The 20,346-nt window shown below is 41.5% G+C and overlaps 1 protein-coding gene across 4 annotated transcripts in view; it reads right to left on the bottom strand.

The window, feature by feature from the left end:
* Positions 1–20,346, bottom strand: part of LOC141919417 (granulocyte-macrophage colony-stimulating factor receptor subunit alpha-like) — a 41,153-nt gene that overhangs the window by 11,552 nt on the left and 9,255 nt on the right. For 2 of the 4 annotated variants that reach the window (XM_074814947.1, XM_074814948.1), the window contains 5 exons: positions 16,750–16,788; positions 15,649–15,778; positions 15,097–15,193; positions 14,153–14,234; positions 9,943–13,171 (listed from right to left, as the gene is read on the bottom strand). In XM_074814947.1, the coding sequence (XP_074671048.1) occupies positions 13,097–13,171; positions 14,153–14,234; positions 15,097–15,193; positions 15,649–15,778; positions 16,750–16,788 (423 nt within the window). In that variant the 3' untranslated portion in view covers positions 9,943–13,096. Of the gene's footprint in view, positions 1–9,942; positions 13,172–14,152; positions 14,235–15,096; positions 15,194–15,648; positions 15,779–16,749; positions 16,789–20,346 lie in introns of those variants that run through there. The other 2 variants (XR_012621976.1, XM_074814949.1) reach the window with 2 other exon arrangements.

Below are 20,346 nucleotides of genomic sequence, written 5' to 3' on the forward strand. Positions count from 1 at the left end.
TGACTCAGTTTATCATTTCCCTTACTGCTTTTGAACTTCCTTAAATTTCCTATTTTGCAGATGTTAATGATTTCACATGAACTGATCACGCAACTAACTCTTCCTTCCTGTTATGTTGTATGAACTAAGCAATAATAGTCACAATATGCAAACTTATTGTATTAAAAAACATAAATACTCAGTAGTCTTAATACATTAATATGCTAATAGAATTATCTCTCCTACAAACAAACACATTTTCATAAATAATATGTTCTGGAAATAACAGCAGTGTTGTATGACTAGTCTATGTTTAAAGTGCTTACAAATGGCCATTTATTTCTATCAGGACCTGACTGGCTATATATGTCATTTATAACCTTTGCACCAGCCCAGGTTCTACTTTGAGGAAGATCAATCCTTAGCATGCTTTTGCAAACAGCCAAGAAAATTCTGTCTTGCATATTTGTAGGCAAAGAAGTGGCAAGGAAAGTATCAGATCCAAATTTCTGAACTTTCTCACTGCAAGATTTTGGGTTGGCTTTGTTTATTTCATCTGAGGCTACAATATCAATGGGGTTAGGTGCAAAAGTGTCTGAATTTTCAAATTAAAAGAAAATATAAAAAACATTTACTGAATTCAGTAATGTCAAGTTCTCAAAAGACTTTGCAGTCATATAAATATGAGAGTCTAAGGCACAATATTTGCTTTAACTTCCAGCATCTTTAGATATGGCTCTGGGTCATGATGGGCGTTAGCCACTTCCCAGTTTGTTTTACATGATATCTAGCATGCAGATATGTAATCTTCATGTAAAAGATTCTTTTTTTTTCTTGTTGTTCTCAAACGCTTATAGCAAGAGTGATTTGAATCACCCCCTACCTTCCATTCCCAACACAGGCACAATAGCAGGAAGGTGAAGAATCCCCCGGGCTTCTTAGTAATTAGTGTGTTAGAGGAAGAACTTTTCTTAACCCTGCTTTCCTTGTACCAAATTTTTTTTTTTTTTTTTTACCCTGTATGTGGTCAGATCCACCAATAGCAAATTACTTCACAGACATTTCAAATTTTAAATGTCTTGCTTTTCAGTCCACACTGGTCAGTCTTGCCCAGCTTTACTCAGTGATTCTCACCAGAAGGGCAAGTTAAGTGAGTAATACTGAAGGCAGAGTGTGTGTGAGGCAGCGGCTCAGCTACAGAATTTGGTCTCCAGAAGCATATACCTAGCATTGACTCAGTCCTTGCCAGCAGTTTTGGTACCTTGGGAACAGGACTGGCGTGTTTCAAACCTTCTACTCACTAAAGGATTTTATTTGCTTATTTTATACAGCCTAAAGAGAACATAGTACATGTGTCAGTGTGGTTTGAAAGTGCCTGTTCATCAAATATGCTCTACTTGGTTACCACCAGCCACCTCAGTGACCACTACCACTTTGTGTAACTTTTCTATAGCACCATCCTTCTGTGCCACACATATTTCTGATGCAAAGTGTGTGTCTGTGCCTGATTAATTTTGATGAAGGGATTTTCATCCTCTTGTGGTGGCATGTTTGGTCAGGTTCTAGGTAACCTGAGGGTTGTCTTACAGTGTCATCTGACCAGTACATTCAGGCTGCCCAAACAGTGGTTAAATTAGATTTAACTGATCCATTTTAAACTCTAGTTTGGACCAATTCATCAGGGCTCTGTGTGCACCAACTGGTGCAGCCACCCTTCCCTTCTTCTCGAGGTCTGACTGCCTGTGCTACCTTGCTGGGTGATGTGGATAGTCCCTGGTTGGGGAGGGCACAGCACTGCTGGCCCTAAGGCTGCCTTCAGGTCCTGGACAAACCCGAGGCTCTGACTCTCCTGGCGACCAGCTTCCTTCAGGACACATGGAATCTTTTGTGTTTCCCTTCAACAGGACTCACCTTCTCCTGGGAACAGCCATCTCAACAGATTGTCTACAGACTGGTGCTTATGGTAAGCCAGCAATTATTTTGGTTTTGTTTCACATGCTGTTCTGTGTTTTATTCTAGTTCAGTATTGGTAACTCTCAGTCCTAGAGTAGTCAGGGGAGACCTCTCCAGTTCTCCCAAGACAGCCCCTTCCAGCACCAGAGCTCTTAGTCCATGGGTGTAGAGTGCTCTGCTGGGATCTCATGCAGGTGGTGTTCCACACTGTTGATGTAGATGTTGATAGTCAATTTGTGAACAGCTTGTCATAAATGAAAGACAGAAAATTCACTCTACATGCCCAGAAAAATCTGTTGTTAATAATGTCTCAGTTTAACATTAACATTTTCAACATTAGGAGGAGATCTGAGAAAAATACAAGACTAACAAAAGCTTCAGCAATATTACCAACCCTTCATAAGGAAACAGTAGATAGAACAATTGTGTTCATATCCTTCAAGAAGTTGGCAAATGTTATATGAAGCTGTTTTGTAATAGACTAACAAGGACTGCTGTAATGCAGAGATTTGTGAAATGCACAGCACAATTTTTCAAAACTCTATTTTAAAATGATGTTCTATTTTTTTACCATTTCCTTTTCCAGGCCATGTAAAGTCAAGTGAGTAGTGGATGATTTCAGGGTTCCTTCTGGACTATTACTTCAGACTGTCTGGGTCCCTCTGGATGACAGCCCTCATCTTGAGCAAATCAGCTGGTCACCCCTATTTGGTGTCATCTGCAAACATGATGACAAGGCACTTACATCACCTCCTCCAGGTCATTGATAAAAACATTAAACCAGATAGGTCCCAGGATAGACCCCTGTGGTACCCAACTTGCCGCACCTTTGGTAAAATCATACTGACCATTCCCAGTGACCTTCTTCTCCTTAACTTGCCTGGAAATTTGCTCCAAGAGGACTCACACCATGAGTTTTCCAGGTTGATAGGACTGTTGTTCTCTGGGTTGAACTTTGGGCCTTTTTTTGAACATGGGTGTTACAACTTTCCTGAATAAGTTGAAATATGCTATCCCTTTCCAGGGGAAAACAGGAAGCAAATGAGGAGTTTGTTTAGCATTTTATTTAACAAGACCATAATGTCACCTCCTGAGTGTCTCGATATTGTCTTTGTTATACTTTCCTATTACCTTCCCTGCAGAGAGCAAATGAATAGTTCATAGCTCATGGCTCGGTTTTGGTGGGTTAGAGCCAAACTATGATTCACTCTGGCAATTTTGGCCAAGAGGAAAGATACTGTGAAAGGTTGTGTATACTAGTATAGTCTAGTACAACCTCATTACTCTTTTAGCAAGTGATTGTGAGCATTTTAACTCTGGCCACTGAAGCATACTGAGAGAAATACAAAGATGGTTTGCATGTGTGTTCAGCACGAACTCAGCCTCATTAAGAAATTGGCCTTGTTGTTCTGATCTGCTGCAAAAAGCTTCCCAGGCGAGTCTTTGACCAAAAGGCAATCATTAACTTTGTCAAAGGCAGTAGGTGTGCCAAGAGCTCTTTGCATCCAGCTACACTATAAGTTGGACAGTGTGGGGGATCACCCCTGGCTGCACTGGTAACTGGAAGGCTCCCTAGAGCTGGAACATGTCCAGGAGCAACTGTTCTCAGCACTGATTTGCAAGTAATGTCCTGAACAGCTCCTGGACATAGTCCAGAGGTTAGCTCAGATCAGGGCTAATTTCTAAAGGCAGTTTGCATGTGTCCACTTTATTTAAAGGTTTAATAAATTGTAACTGGGCTCTTACATGGTAGTTGGCCTCAGTGCAAGAGAGTAGTCCGGGGAATATTTAGTCTAATAATCAAATGTCTAGTATCATTGTAAATCTTGTCTAAAAATCAAATAACTATGTTCAAATATCTAGTATGGAAATCTGAGCCTTCGAGTCTCAAAGCGAAAAGCAATTTTACACCAAAGCATAAACCTGATGTGTCAGTGATTCCTCACCCAGTTATGAAATACTTTGTGAGACCCCCAAAATCTGAATCTCAGAGACCAAAACCAGCAGCAAGATATATGAGATATCAAAATTATTGGGGCTACTCAGAGGATTAAGATATTTTTCTTGTGAATGAAAGTGCTCAAAGGCTAATTCTGTTAAGGGAGAAAATCACTGTGCGTTTTCTCTTTGAGTCTTAAGACAAACTTAGAAATCATGGTGAGCTTCTAGCATTACATCCTTTGGTAGGAACAAGTAGATGGTTCACCAACCAACCATCCAATCTGGGGAGTCAGATGAGAAGACTCTTGGTACAACTCTAGATCAAGGCTGAGCTTTGAATTACACTTAACCAAAGATAGAATTCTGTGGTCTGCTCAGATTCTGACTTCCTTGCTGGAGTATGCTTCTTTCCCAAAGAAAGGAGCCCAGAAATCAAACTGTACCAGTAAAATAAAGTTTGTTGCTGTGCTCCTGATCTCTGTCAAGGGTATCAGGAGACACCCCAGGAAGTGAGGGTATTTGTCTCTTGTCTTCTGAGATGACCTCATGGTCTCTGCTGACTACTTATCTCTTACAAGGGCTTACAAGGTCTTACATTGTCTGCCCATTGCTACACTTTACAAGGGATGCATAAATTAGGTTTTTGCCAAGTACTGATAATACTGTTTTCTGTAGAAATGTTACTTAATGTTCTTTCTTTGCTTGCTATTCTTTTACATGTGGAGACACTATGGCAGTATGTGATAAAGACATGGCTATGCCCACTCCAGTATATACCCACACAGTTAAATCAAACATTGAAATATATTCTTTGGGTACCATTTAAATACAAATAGATCAAATATTAGGATTTTTTTGTCTCTCTAAAGTGAAAAATCTCCTTGATCCTGGCTTAGCAAAGTAAAAGGGTGAGGGAGGCTGTACAAAATAAGAAGGCATTTGTCAAAAGTTGGAGCCCTCACCACAGAAGGAAAGCAGGAAAGTGTGTGAATTCTGACAGGATAAATACAAGAGCAAAATAAGTCAGGTCAAAAACACTTTTAATGGAAAAACCTGTTAAAGGAATAAAACAAATCCAATAAGAAATAATTTCCCAGAGAAGGAATTTTATCAGAAACCACTAAGCAAATAGGTGATTAAGGTATATTAAAGGATTTGTTAAAGGAGGTAAAGTGACAGCAGAAAGTATCAGTAAATATTTGGTACTACAAATAGTGTCAAAGATGTTGTCATGCTGGGTCTTTTCTTTGAAAAGAGTGAGAAGGAAGATCACACTCAAAATGAAGTGCCAAAGGGATTAGAGAAAAAAATCAGCATCGCATCATTAGACCAGGAGAAAAGTCTAAGCTGCCCTGAGATAAGAGGAGGATCCTCACATGGATGGTTACAAATAATTTGGGAAAATAGAAACCAACCAAAGATGACTGTGAGAAAGTTCAGTAACCTGATAACCAGTGAATGACTGAATGATAAATTAGCAGATGAAATGCCAATTTCATATACAGTGTACAAAAATGTAAAGTTGCACACATGATGAGAAATCCTAACATGCTGAAGTGCTGGATTGGCTGGCTGGACATTTTACTCTGATATGGTATAGCCTTTATGCCCCTGTATATTGCTATTGCTATATGATAAATTCCCAAACACTTTTCTGTCTGGTCTAAACATGCTTGACTTGAGGGGTTCAAAATACTTTCCAAATACATTTGTTTGCATCATCTGAGCATGACAGAACTCCACGTGTCCTCCACAACAGGCAAGACACCACTAGCAGGACAGAATCTCTTCTAAAACCACTTATGCTCATAAATTGCATGCACATGTAGGGATCCAGCAAAATAAGAGTGTAAAGAAACCCCGTGATCTACCATTGGAAAGAGTAACCATTTGTGAGTTAGTAAAAGTGTTAGCAGAACCTGGCACAGTGTTACTAGGAAGAGAGGAGAAAATTAAGAGCTGAAATGATAACAATTTTCTAATGCTTAGAAAGTTTAATTGCAATGGCCAGCTAAATCTAACATTTAGTGGGGAAATCTCTCACTCCTGACACATTTAGGTACTACTGCTCTAAGCAGTGAAAACAGGCCATAGGACTTTTACAGTACTCTACCCAACAACACTAAAGCAGGGCCTTTCCTGCAGAACAGTCTCAGATTTGAAATATGGCAAAGTAAACCTCCCAGGCTTCTGGGAACATGGCTTAACAGAGCCTACATCAAGAACAATACTCCAGAAGATATCCCTATTTACATCTCTTTAGAAATGGTTCCTCTTTGTTTATCACTTATTTGAAAAAGCTGTCCTAGTCCTTTCAAAAGTGGTCCATCCATACAAATTAATTTATGGCAAGGTAAGGTCGTGCCAGACACCATGATCAACAACAGAAACAGAAATATTTTTTCTGAAAAGCTTTGATGGAGCTTATATGTTTTACAGGAGTGAACAAAAGTTGGGTATACACTCTCCATAGAAAATGAAAAAGGAAAAAACAGTTGGTGCAAATCTAATGTACCCTTCCTCCAAGGTGAACCATTGCTCTGGGCACAAGAGTCTGTTCTTTCTCAAACTGTAATATAAGTCTATGCTTGTCTCAAAATCTCAACATCAGGTATAGCACTTTCCAGAGATTACATGTGGTTGCTGTATTGTGCATATATGATACTTCTTCATAAGTCTGACAAGCTTCCAACATTCAGAAGAATCTAGGCCTCCTTAGGCTGCTTTCTCTAACTGTATCTCACCTCATACTGGGAACTGTAAATACCATTGGAAATGTCCGAACACTAAAAAGGATGAAAATTCTCACCAGACTAGACCCTTTCCATTCCCAGTTATGTTTAATATTTTTGTCAATGATCTGGACAAGGGGATCGAGTGCACCCTTAGGAAGTGTGCAGACAACATCATATTGGGCAGAAGGGTAGGAAGGTTCTACAGAGGGATCTGGATAGACTGGATCAATGGGCCAAGGCCAATTATATGAGGTTCAATGAGGCTAAATGCTGGGTTACACTTGGGTCACAACAACCCCATGCAATGCTACAGGCCTGGGGAAGAGTGGCTGGAAATCTGCTTGACAGAAAAGGACCTGGGGGTGTTGGTCAAGAGCCAGCTAGATATGACCCAACAATGTGCCTGGGTGACCAAGAAGGCCAATAGCATCCTGGCTTGTATCAGAAATAGTAAAGTCAGCAGGATTAGGGAAGTGATTATCCCCCTGTACTCAGCACTGGTGAGGCCACACCTTGAATACTGTGTTCAGTTTTGGGGCCCTCACTACAAAAAAGATATTGAGGTGCTGGGATGTGTCCGGAGAAGGGCAATGAATATGGTGAAGGGTTTAGAGGGCAAGTAGCATGAGTAGCGGCTGAGGGAACTGGGGTTGTTTAACCTGGAGTAAAGGAGGCTGAGGGGAGACCTCATCGCCCTCTACAACTGCCTAAAAGGAGGTTCTAGTGAGGTGAGTGTTGGTCTCTTCTCCCAAGTAAGAAGTGATAGGACGAGAAGAAATACGCTCAAGTTGCACCAGGGGCGGTTTAGATCGGATATCAGGAAAAATGTCTTCACCGAAAGAGTTATCAAGCATTAAACAGGCCGTCCAAGGAAGTGGTTGAGTCACTATACATGGAAGTATTTAAAAGAACTGTAGATCAGAGAATCACAGAATCGTCTAGGTTGGAAAAGACCTTGAAGATCATCTAGTCCAACATTTAGCCTAACATTGACAGTTCTCAACTACACCATATCCCTAAGAGCTATGTCAAACCGATTCTTAAATACCTCCAGGGATGGGGACTCCACCACCTCCCTGGGCAACCCATTCCAACGCCTGACTACCCCTACTTCGGTAAAGAAATGCTTCCTAATATCTAGTCTAAACCTTCCCTGGCGCAACTTAAGGCTATTCCTTCTTGTCCTATCGCTTATTACTTGGTTAAAGAGACTCATCCCCAGCTCTCTGCAACCTCCTTTCAGGTAGTTGTAGAGGGCGATGAGGTCTCCCCTCAGCCTCCTCTTCTCCAGACTAAACAACCCCAGTTCCCTCAGCCGCTCCTCGTACAACATGTGCTCCAGACCCTTCACCAGCTTCGTTGCCCTTCTCTGGACACGCTCGAGTCATTCAATGTCCTTTATGTAGTGAGGGGCCCAAAACTGAACACAGTAATCGAGGTGCAGCCTCACCAGTGCCGAGTACAGGGGTAAGATCACTTCCCTGTCCCTGCTGGCCATGCTATTTCTGATACAAGCCAGGATGTCATTGGCCTTCTTGGCCACCTGGGCACACTGCTGGCTCATGTTCAGCTGGCTGTCAATCAACACCCCCAGGTCCCTCTCTGACTGGCAGCTCTCCAGCCACTCCTCCCCAAGCCTGTAGCGCTGCTGGGGGTTGTTGTGACCCAAGTGCAGCACCCGGCATTTGGCCTTACTGAAGCTCATACAGTTGGCCTTAGCCCATCGCTCCAGCCTGTCCAGATCTCTCTGCAGAGCCTCCCTACCCTCGAGCAGATCAACACTCCCACCCAACTTGGTGTCATCTGCAAACTTACTGAGGGTGCAGTCAATCCCCTTGTCTAGATCATCAATAAAGGTGTAAAACAGGAGTGGCCCCAAAACCGAGCCCTGGGGGACACCACTCGTGACCGGCCACCAACTGGATTTAACTCTATTCACTACAACTCTTTGGGCCTGGCCATCCAGCCAGTTCTTTACCCAGCAAAGCGTGCGATCATCTAAGCTTCGAGCAGCCAGTTTTGCCAGGAGAATGCTGTGGGAAACAGTGTCAAAGGCCTTACTGAGGTCAAGGTAAACTACATTCACAGCCTTTCCCTCATCCAATGAGCAGGTCGCCCTGTTGTAGAAGGAGATCAGGTTTGTCAAGCAGGACCTGCCTTTCATAAACCCATGCTGACTGGGCCTGATCATCTGGTTGTCCCACATGTGTTGTATGATGGTACTCTGGATGAGCTGCTCCATCAGCTTCCCGGGCACCGAAGTCAAGCTGACAGGCCTGTAATTTCCGGGATCGTCCTTCAGACCCTTCCTATATATGGGTGTCACATTGGCCAGTTTCCAATCTGTCGGGACCTCCCCGGTCAGCCAGGACTGCTGGTAAATGATGGAAAGCGGCTTGGCGAGCACCCCAGCCAGCTCCTTCAGCACCCTCGGGTGTATCCCATCCAGTCCCATAGACTTGTGTGTGTCTATGTGGTGCAGTAGGTCACTGACTGTCTCCTTCTGGAATGCAGTGGGGTCGTTCTCCCAGTCTCTGTCCTCTGGCTGAGGAGGCTGGATTCTCTCAATACAACTAGTCTGTGGTGCTTAGGTACATGTTTTAGTGGTGAATTTGGCAGCGTTATGTTGGACCCAATGATCTTAAAGGTCGTTTCCAACCTAGATAATTCTATGATTCTAATGATCCACATAATTCACAAATTCCTTGGTCTGCAGTATCGTTGGATCAGAAGGTGAGAAACACTTTCCTACATCTATATAAAATGAACATATTATTGAAATGGGCTACATTCCTTCACAATAAGAAGACCCAAGCACTCCCCTTTTGCTACTGCACCTCAGTTCTTTCTTATTTGAATAAGAATCACAATTTATGATGTTTTCTGACTGCAAACGTTAGTATTCTTTTTGGGATTCATGAGAGACAGAGGGCCCTTCCAGTCAGTGAAACAGAAAATGAAGAACTGGCTTTGAAGAACGTTATTCCTTTTCCTACCTCAGAGGGACCACCAAAATTCATGAGTTACCTGAGCTCCTCATCTTGTCCAATACTCGGCTTTCCTACACTCCCCCACGACCTAACCTTAAGGCTATATATTAGGTGGAGAATGCATCAGAAATGAAAAAGAAAAATAACTACTGGTTCAAACTGACAGCTCAGCACTGAAAAGAAACAAGAAGATCCTTCTGAGTCAAGCCCTATTCCCAGGGGGAATTATGCAGTAGTTCTCTAGGCAACTGTACTAGTATGTATGTTGTATGACTCCAGCTTTCCCAGCTGCTTTAAGTGTACAAATGGATGTCGCAGTAGAGACGGACACGACAAACATCAGATTGTGTGAAATGATCAAAATGGCTGCAAAAGCACCTTTATTGTTCTAACAAGCCTTTTTATAACCTTCTTCAAAGTAGGTGTTCATACAGGATTGGTTTACTTTAGTAACTAACAGTTCATGATTGGGTGATAGTTTCTCATCTTAGCCATCAGGACAGTTCTTCTTATCTTAGTTCTCTAATCTTGTTTCCATGGCACTTCTCAGGACTTTCTGGCCTCTCATGGATACACTGGAATCTCGTCAAGGTTAAATTCTTCTTCAGTTAGACTAGAGGCAGACCCGCTGCCTCCCCCGACAAATGGGTACCATTGTTTCACAACAGGGACTTAGAAATGTTGACCAGGTTTGACAAGAGCCATTTAAAGAAATATGTAGAGAAATATTTAGGTTGGAATGTACATCTGAAGGTCATTGAGTCCAACCTCCCACTTAAAGAAGAGCTAACTTCAGTGTCAGATCCAGTTGCTTGTCCAGTTGTGTTTTGAATATATACAAGGATGGAGATTTCACAGACTCTCCAGACACTTGCTCTAGAGACCATCCAACCACTCTCACATGTAAATCACTCTTTTTCCTTATATCAGACTGGACTTTCTCTTGCTGCAACTTGTGACTGTTCCCTCTCCTCTTCATGCTGTGCAAGTCCCATACAGGTCTGTTTTGTCTTCTCTACAAGCAGTGGAAGACAGAAGTAGATCCCCTTAGCTTCTATTCTCCAGGCTGAAGAATCCCAGTTCTCACAGACTTCCATAATCATCTTGGTGCCCTGCTGCTGAACTTACCCAGTTTGTCAATGTCTTTCATGTACTAAGAGGTTGAAATCTGGACACGGAACTACATGTGCAGAGTCATGAGGGCTGAGTAGAGGGAATAATCACTGCCCTTGACATGCTGAGTCCAATCGTCCCAGTATAGCTTAGTATGTAGATAGTTTTCATTAACATAAGGAAGCACTTACTGATTTGTGTTCAGTTTGTTGCCCACCAGGACCTCAGAGCCTTTTCTGCAGACTTGTCAGTCAGTCATTCTTTAGGATACATGCAGTTAGTTTTTCCCAGATATTTGGCTTTGCATTTTCTTCAGGAGGTTCCGATCAATCCATTACTTCAGTCTGTCAAGGGCCCTCTGAAAAGCAGGCCTGCCCTCCAGTATATCAGGCAGTGTCCTCAGTTTGCTGTCATACGCAGTCTTGCTAAGGCTGCATTTCATCCCATTGTCCAAGTTACTTTAGTACTAAATACTATGAGTCTCAGCACTGATCCTTGAGGATGGTCATGACCAGTCACTGCATTCAACAACAGCCTGGGCTGTTTTCACAGTACCTTGTCCTAACCCTATGGTTCTGCAAAATTTATGTTCAGCTCAATAGTAAAGCCCTCTATTTGAACAAAAGAACAAAGAAATTAGCTGTGTCATGCACTCAGTATTTTAAAATACTAAATTAAAGTAGTAAAAACGCAAGTGAGCAGTAAGAACATAAGAAGAGTGAGAACATACTTACAGAAGTGGGCTGATATCAAGTTAATGGTGGCTGATGTCTTAACTTGTAACACACTTAAGCACTAGGATTAGTTAGGGTTTTAGACATACTCCTGTCCTTTGAGATTCCTGTTGATTACAGGCCACCACTCAATGGGTCAGCCCATTTTCAATCCCATTCTCAATTTTCTAGTTGCCCATGCGTACTTGAAAAGGTTTGAGGAAACTTCAAGTATGAATAGGCCTGTTCTTGACAGTAGAACAATGGCATTCAGGCACCATAAATTTTTTAAAACATTTTTTGTTCATCTCAATAAATTCATTCTTATTCTTTTTAATATGAGACAGAAACATTATTTTTCCTTAAATAAATTAAAATGTAACTAAAACTTCTTGACTGAAATATTTCAATCATATTCACAAAATAGAAGATATCCAATAAGAACAAGTTACCCAAACAGTTAGAGTTAGCCAAAATGTGCTGGGTTTGTGGGGTTTTTGTAGTGCGGCAGAGGGCTACAGCAGAGGCCCCCTGTAAGAAGCTTCTTGAAAGCTCTTCTGGCTTCAAGTTTGACCCTCTTTTGCACCAAGGCCAAGCCAATTAGCAATGGTGGTTGCACCTCTGTGATAACATATTTAAGGAGAACCTGAGAGGGGGTGGAGACTTTGAGGGCAAGTTATAAGAAGGGCACCTGTGTGAACACTGAGGTCAGTGGAAGGAAGGAGGAGGAAGGGGGTGAGGTGCGTTGAAGTAGAGAACCCCCTGTATCCCGTGATGAGATGGCAGGGCTGCTCTTCCTGCCACCCATGGAGGTCACCAGAGGAACAGAGATTTACCTGCTGCCCATGTAGGAACCCATGCTGGAGCAGGTGGCTGCACTAGGCTGGGAGTCTGTGGGAAGAAGCCCCTGCTGTTGTAGTGCAGTGCTGGGAAGACTGCAACATGTGGAGGTGACACATGCCGGAGCATCTTGAGAAGAATGCATCCCATGGGAAGGACTCATGGAGGAGAGAGATTGTGGAGGACTGTCTCCCGTGAGAGGGATGGCACATGGAGCAAGGGGAGAATGCAGAGGAATGCTTCCCCCTCACCTTTGAGGAAGAAGTGGTGGACTGACTGCACTCCCCATCCCCTGCCCCTGTACCGCTGGGGGAGGGAGATAGAAATATTGAGAAAAAAAGCTGGGCCGGGGAAGAAAGGAGGGGTGGAGGGAGGTATTTTAAGATATGGCAACTCTCACTGTCCCATTCTGTCTGTTAAGAGTTGGTTTTGTTAGTGTGTGAATTAAAGTGATGTTTTTTTCTTCCCCTAAGAAGTCTGTCTTTTACCTGTGACAGTTAAATGGGTGAGAGACCCCTCCTTTTCCTTATCTTGGTTCCTGAGCTTTTTGATTAATTTTTCTCCTTCCCAGTGCAGGGGGGAAGGAGTGAGTGAACAGCTTCATGACACTCAGTTGCCCTTTGGGTTCAAACCACAACACAAAATTAAAAACAAATACAATGGCATTTAAAAAAATTACATGTGAGGTATCATTCTCTTTTGGCTGCATTACTGTTTTTGACAAGAAAAGGACGAAAGTGAAGAAAGGCTATATATTATTCCAAACTTTCCACAGCAATACACAGTTGCCTGGGCTAAGAAATGCACTTTCAATTTCCTCATTTTTTCTTAGTTATTTCTCTACATCAACAACTAATATTATCTCTTCATTTTCAGATGTTACTGACTGAATTTTGCTCTCCATCAGCTGAAAGGAAAATAAAAACTTCCATTAGTTTTATACATAAAGTTAGGCTAGCCTCTACTTATGCACAATTCTGAGAGCATTTCGACTTTTGTTGCATATTTTATAGAAATATTTTACTTCTTTGTTTCTTAGCTGATAAGCTTTCCTTAGCTGGACATAACAGTGAAATTTCAGCAACTTTGTAATGTTGACACATAATTTTTGACTGGCCTGGAAGTGGACAGGGAGAACGTGTGCTTTTCCCCAGTGTACCATGCAGATTACCGCAAATTATCTCAAACAAACGCAGAAGGATTAACCTCACTGAGGTGTGAAAGCAGATAAGAACATGTAACTTGCTAGTGAACTTCATATTGAAGCTGGCCTAGTGGATGAGTAGGAGGGAACTGTACCTGGAGAGACCCAATGTGAGAGCTGGTGACCTGGTGGGGAGACCCAGGGACCAGACACAGAGATCAGATGTGAGGAGCTTGTGAATTTATGCTTGTTGTGAATGAAGAGAGTGAGGGTGTCTGCCTGTCTCACTGGCAAACTTCAGCCCTGCTCTGCTGGAGAGGAGCAGGAGGACTGAGATGTCTGCAACCTTATTTATGTGACTGCTGTTGGTGTTGACATCGTTCTCGTAAAGGCAGCTGTGCTGGCCTTTGTGGCTGGCTGCATTAGTGTCCTCTATGTGTGTCATGCTACATGTGTGTGCCTTGTGTTAGGAAAATGCACAGCCCTTACCGCTGACATTGGACCTACCAATGGGAGCATCAGCCCCTGCACCTGTGAGACTGGAACAGGAAAAAATCCCTGATTCTGGAAGACCACTGCATTTGACTTCACTTAATAAACTCGTCTGCTGATTTTTTCTTGTAATTTCTCAAAATATGGCAAAGAGTTCTTCTCTGTGTAAAGTTCCTTATCATTTAAAAAATACCTGCAGTAGAGTCTTGTATGTATTTCACACATTTAATATAAAATAGAAAGACAACATACCTCTGGATTTGTATCAGGCAGTCCACAAAATGAGCTTTTTGGCTCTGGGATTTGTGAAAATGCAGCTTTCCAACAGGTAGCCCTGAAGATCAAAAGGGATGGTATAGAAAAGAAAAATTAAGTAACCATCATGTGTCAAAACCATTGTACCTCAAAACAGCTCTCATCTTGCTCTTCCAATATAGAAGAGAAATGAAAAATATACATCATATCAGCACAGAATGTATACATACTAGGAAAACACCAAGAATTGGAATGTTAATAGTTTCATTTTTGGTTAAGGATTCACTAGTAATTATTTTATTTGAAAGGAAAAGGAATTTGTCCTGCTCTTTAAGTCACTACAACCAATGAAAAGTGGGTGTAAAAATTTTAGCAAGTGGGAAGAACAACATCTTCTCTGAATGACTGTGTATTTCTATACAAAATGCATGATATGGCAGAATAACCTTTTTCTTTCTGTTTCACTTGCGTGGTTTAGTTTGAGAAGCAAGATGCTTAGCTTATGTTCTTTCAGATACATTCAGTGTGCTTAGGACAATTCTAGTGAACACTGCAAAATCTTTACTGCTAAGTACAATCAGCCTGTGGGTTTTCAATAAAGTCACCAGTTCAAGAAATCAGAAAGCCTATTGCATGGACAGTCTACATTGCAAATATTCAGAGCAGCTGTACTGTTAACATAAATAATTGCAAATAATTGCTCTCCTTCCATGTTGACAGAAGAGGCCCTGGAAAAAGATGCGTGGATCAGCCGGGGAGGGACTTTGGGCATCACCATTATAGTACTTGCCTCAGGATCACTCATTTGGATTGATTTGTACTATGGTGTGAGTGAAAAAAATTTATCTATACTACAGGGACACCCCTACCTTATTTGTTTAAGAACTTCAGATGTTTCACACACCCACACAAAATAGAATAAATGCATAAATTAAGTTTACCTTTGGCAGAACAAAATTGTGATGATTGCCACTAAGAGTGTCGCAATTGCTATCACAAGTAAAATCCATACTGAAGAAGAAATAATCTCTTCATTTCCTGAAAGAGAAACAGTGATAAAGTATTATTGTTATTAAAGAGGAATAGAGGCACAGCTGTGTCAGACATCTACTGTGGTGACTAACTGGTGAATGTCAGTCTGAAAAGTTTCACTTGGTATAAAAATCATCTCTTTAATTTAGCACTTCAGCAGTAATGTCTGCTGGGAGGGATTAGCATTGAGCCTGTTCGTCGCCTGCAGTAAGCAGGGATGCACTTCAGCTGCAAATGTATAAATTTTTATATTTATTTCCAATGTTAGATGGATTTATTTCCAATGTTAGACTGTTAAGAGATTTATTAAGTCTCTTCCTCCTCTTCTTCTCTGTAGTGTGGAGTGAAACAAAATGTTTGTCAATTCTTTATACATCTGTGTGTCCGTAGGTGCGCAGCAGTGTGAAGCAGACAGGCCATCACTGGGGGGAGAGTAGTTCAAGGCATGGAGTTGTTCTTACCAAACTCAACGGTTGCGCTCCACTCCCCCCAAGCCGAGCTCACGAGACAGGCACTGCCAGCTGATCTCATTTTCAAGAGGTACTTCTTTCTTGTATTGGATCTTTGAAATGTATGACTATTTCCCCCTTCCTAAAAACAAAGTAAAACGGAGTTGTTTTTCTTTGTTTCATGTCTAGGTGTTGATAATATGTAATTGCCATTTACCAGTGAAACTTTTATGAGGCTATGAGAGGATTGCTTGTTAAAGCAGACTGTTGTTCCAGAGCAAAAAATAAATGTATTCATGTTTGTTATGTATATAATATGTATGCATACGTGTATCTCAAAAATAACCTGTCACTCAGTAAAATTTTTAAGTTTAGAAGTTTTTAATCTTTTACGCTATATCCTGTAATTTCTCATGATATAGTCTGATTTACTGATAATTTCCCTCAGCACATTGACAGAGGCAGAAATTCCTGCTAGAATTGAGTGATTTGAGGAGTTAAGTGTTTGCGTGCACCTCACCTTCCCCAGTCTTTGCACTATGACTTTTCAGGAAAAGCTTAACTTTCCAGTCAAACCTGTAAAATAAGTAGAAGACTGCTATATTTAGTGTTACTAGAATTTACTGAAACATGTTTGCTCTTGGAGACTTTCAGGGTAGAGGTGGGATGTGCAAGCTGCACTGACCAGAAAGAGGTGCAGCATACCCTGGAAGACAGCCTTCATCCCAGAGGATTTTTGTGGTCTTCATTTGTCACAAACAAAATTAAATTCCTGAGAGGTGTTTTCTCTTGTCCCTTTTCTCTGCTGTCACTGATGTATAACTTCAAATTCTGTTCCAAATATTTGAAGGGGAGAGGACAGTATAACGTAAAATGTAAGGTTTTTCAAAATATTTACAGAATAGTAATAAAGTTCTGCCCTTGGATGTATAATAAATGACATGTCATGATGACTTAACAGTTTGACACATTCAAGAAATTTATAAATAAGGATCCTATAAAGCAGAGGACATTGAACACATACTGATTTAAAGGCATTTGCATACTATTTACTTTTCACAAATGACTATGAAACCAACATGCATTGCTGATTAATAGAAAAAGCAGACTTACTTGTATAGAAGTATATTTGGTTTTTCCCTCAGGATTACCCTGTAAATTGAGAAAAAAACTTTATTTTTATGATTGCTTGGTTTGTGTTTATATAATAAGTAATTTTTATCTATCCCTTTTTCTGCATTACTCATCTATTTGTCAGTTCGGTCAGAAGAACTAATAATTTATCTAACATTTAGTATCTAATATATAATTAATCTACAATGTCAAGTTTATATGGTAACTAATTCTTCTATGGAAAAGTATTTGTTTTCCTTACCACCAGATCTGAGAAACAAATTTTATTTCAGATTTGTAATTAAACTGAAACACAAGCAAACCAGACCTGAATGAAACTGTAACTTTATTCTTACATACACCAGGGGTAAAAAAAAAAAAAAAAAAAAAAATCTGTGAAAGAAACTTTCTAGTTTATATCTAGTGTTTATATTTTACAATAAATGTCACTATATTTTAATATAAATACTATTTAAATATTTTATTTTCCCTCAGATGTAAATATTCAGGACTGACACAGTTTCACAGATATTTTACGCTGCCCTCCAACTACATTTTTGATAGCTAGAATAAAATTCACTGATCTCTTCTGAATAACCATATGTACTACCACGTAATGTACTGACCACACACAGCTCATAACTGTCAACTGTATTATCGCCGTTAGCCTGCCAGTTATGTATTTTTAAAATTGTTTTACATGCTGTATTACTATATTTTAAAACAAAATTAAATTAATCCAAACTTGTTTCATCAAATAACTGCATGCATGTTCATGTGGCACCTGAACATGAGTTTGCAAGGCATGCTGCTGTCCAGGACAGCTTCTAGAATCTGTAACCAAGCTAGCTTAAGCACAGGGATAAAGCTAGGAGAAAGTGCAACAATATAGTCTCCCTTTTTTTGTTTTTATGCTAAAATAATATATGAGAAATTAAAAGAATGAAGTCATGGAACACTTCAGAAAGTGAAGTTTCAGAAGGACAGCTGGCCTTTTTCAAATTTTGGAAGAAGAGATGTATTAAAGGGCCCTGTGTTTAAAAAAATGAAGGAGAAAATCTGTATGATAGTTAAAAGATACTCCCTCTTGCAGGGGATGGCGGCCTGACCTGACCTGATGGAGGTCTGTTGCTTGTCAGGGGCTGGGATCCAGGGTACTGCAAAAGGACTGCCAGACTCATCTGGCCATTGAATTATTACATCTTCCTGCTCTTCTGTGTGGGCACCAATGATATGGCCAGCATAACCTGGATGGTTACAAGGGTGATTGCAGAACACTGGAGACAGATGGTGTGTCCTCAGTCCTTCCAGTGAAAGGGAAAGGCTTGAACAGAATTGCACTCATTCAGCAGGTCAACACCTGTCTGAGTCTCTGGTGTCACAGGCAGGGCTTTGGTTCTTATGAACTTGGGACCCTTTTTGAGAAATTGGGGCTCCTGAGCAGGCACAGGATGCATCTCAGCAAGTAGGGTGAGAGTGTCCTTGTAAACAGGCTTGCTAACCTAGTCCTTGTACTCTGTGTGAAGGAGTGCCTGTGTATTCCTCTATAGCTCTGTCTTGGGACAAATAATGAACCAGTAAGAGAGTTTGTGAGTAGGCATCAGAGGACAGACCATCACAGGTGACAATGTAGTAGGTGTTTGTTCCAGATCTCCAGATCAAGAAAAGGAAGCAGATAAGACCCTCTTCAGGCAGTCTGAGAAAGCCTCACAGCCACAGACCTTGGTACTCCATGGAGGGGAAAGCTGTTGGTTGATCTACAAGAACAGCCTCCTCAGAGCACAAGAATGATCCATTCCAGTGTGCAGAAAATCAAGCAAGTGTGGCAGGTGAGCATGGCACGACATGAACCTTGAGTCTGAGCTCAGAGACAAAAAGGAAGTATGCAGAATGTAGAATAAGGGATTTGGGAGGAATACAAAGACATCATCTGTGTGTGTGCAGGAAGGGAGTCAGAAATGCCAAAGCTCAGCTGGAGTTGTGACTAGTGAGGGAGGTGAACACAAGAAAGGTTTTCATGAGTGCATTGGCAGCAAAAGGGAGGTTAAGGAGAATGCAGGCCTGGTGCTCACTGAGTTGAAGGAGCCTAGTGACAGGGGACATAGGAAGGTCTGAGGTATTTGGTGTGTTTTTAGTTCAGTTTTCACTGGTAAGGCTTGACTTCAGATTTCCCAGATAATCTGATCTGTAAAACCTTATCTTAAAACATTGCTGAAAGAGAAACCAAGTCATTTTATTGGTGTCAGACATGAAAAAATGTGATTGAAATTATGTTACTCATAGTGTTATTCTTTTTCTGTTTGCTCACAATGCAAGTAACTTTTAATGGTGAAAATAAAGTTTAAAGGCTGACTGTAATGCAATATATGTTGATCATAGTGTATTAGTAATACAATGCAAGTTTATACCTGGCAGTAGTAAAGCAATAAATTTGCAACACAGTAATTGCCGAACTTTGACATAATTGGTAGCATGAAAGCTCCTAATGATTATTAAAAAAATGTTAGGCACTTCAGACTACATGTGAATTGAATATTCTTTATAAACTGAATATTAGTCATATTAAAAGACATTAAGAAGTATATATTGCTTTACTGCAGTGAAGTTTTATTCCAGTGCCACACAGAGTTTTCTATAAGCTTTCTTTCCTGCAATGGCTAAGGGATTTGGAGAATTAATGCAGTTTTCACAGAATCACAGAATTGTCTAGGTTAGAAAAGACCTTGAAGATCATCCAGTCCAACCATCAACCCAACATTAACAGTTCCCAACTACACCATATCCCTAAGAGCTATGTCAGCCCTACTCTTAAACACCTCCAGGGATGGGGAGCCCACCACCTCCCTGGGCAGCCCATTCCAACACCTAACAACCCGTTCTATAAAGAAATGCTTCCTAATATCTAGTCTAAACCTTCCCTGGCACAACTTGAGGCCATTCCCTCTTGTCCTATCGCTTATTACTTGGTTAAAGAGACTCATCCCCAGCTCTCTGCAACCTCCTTTCAGGTAGTTGTAGAGGGCGATGAGGTCTCCCCTCAGCCTCCTCTTCTCCAGACTAAACAACCCCAGTTCCCTCAGCCGCTCCTCGTATGACATGTGCTCCAGGCCCTGCACCAGCTTCGTTGCCCTTCTCTGGACACGCTCGAGTAATTCAATGTCCTTTTTGTAGTGAGGGGCCCAAAACTGAACACAGTAATCGAGGTGCGGCCTCACCAGTGCCGAGTACAGGGGTAAGATCACTTCCCTGTCCCTGCTGGCCACGCTATTTCTGATACAGGCCAGGATGCCATTGGCCTTCTTGGCCACCTGGGCACACTGCTGGCTCATGTTCAGCTGGCTGTCAATCAACACCCCCAGGTCCCTCTCTGACTGGCAGCTCTCCAGCCACTCCTCCCCAAGCCTGTAGCGCTGCTGGGGGTTGTTGTGACCCAAGTGCAGCACCCGGCATTTGGCCTTACTGAAGCTCATACAGTTGGCCTTAGCCCATCGCTCCAGCCTGTCCAGATCTCTCTGCAGAGCCGCCCTACCCTCGAGCAGATCAACACTCCCACCCAACTTGGTGTCATCTGCAAACTTACTGAGGGTGCAGTTGATC

This window comes from Strix aluco, chromosome 2 (assembly GCF_031877795.1).
Source record: "Strix aluco isolate bStrAlu1 chromosome 2, bStrAlu1.hap1, whole genome shotgun sequence".
NCBI lineage: Eukaryota > Metazoa > Chordata > Aves > Strigiformes > Strigidae > Strix > Strix aluco.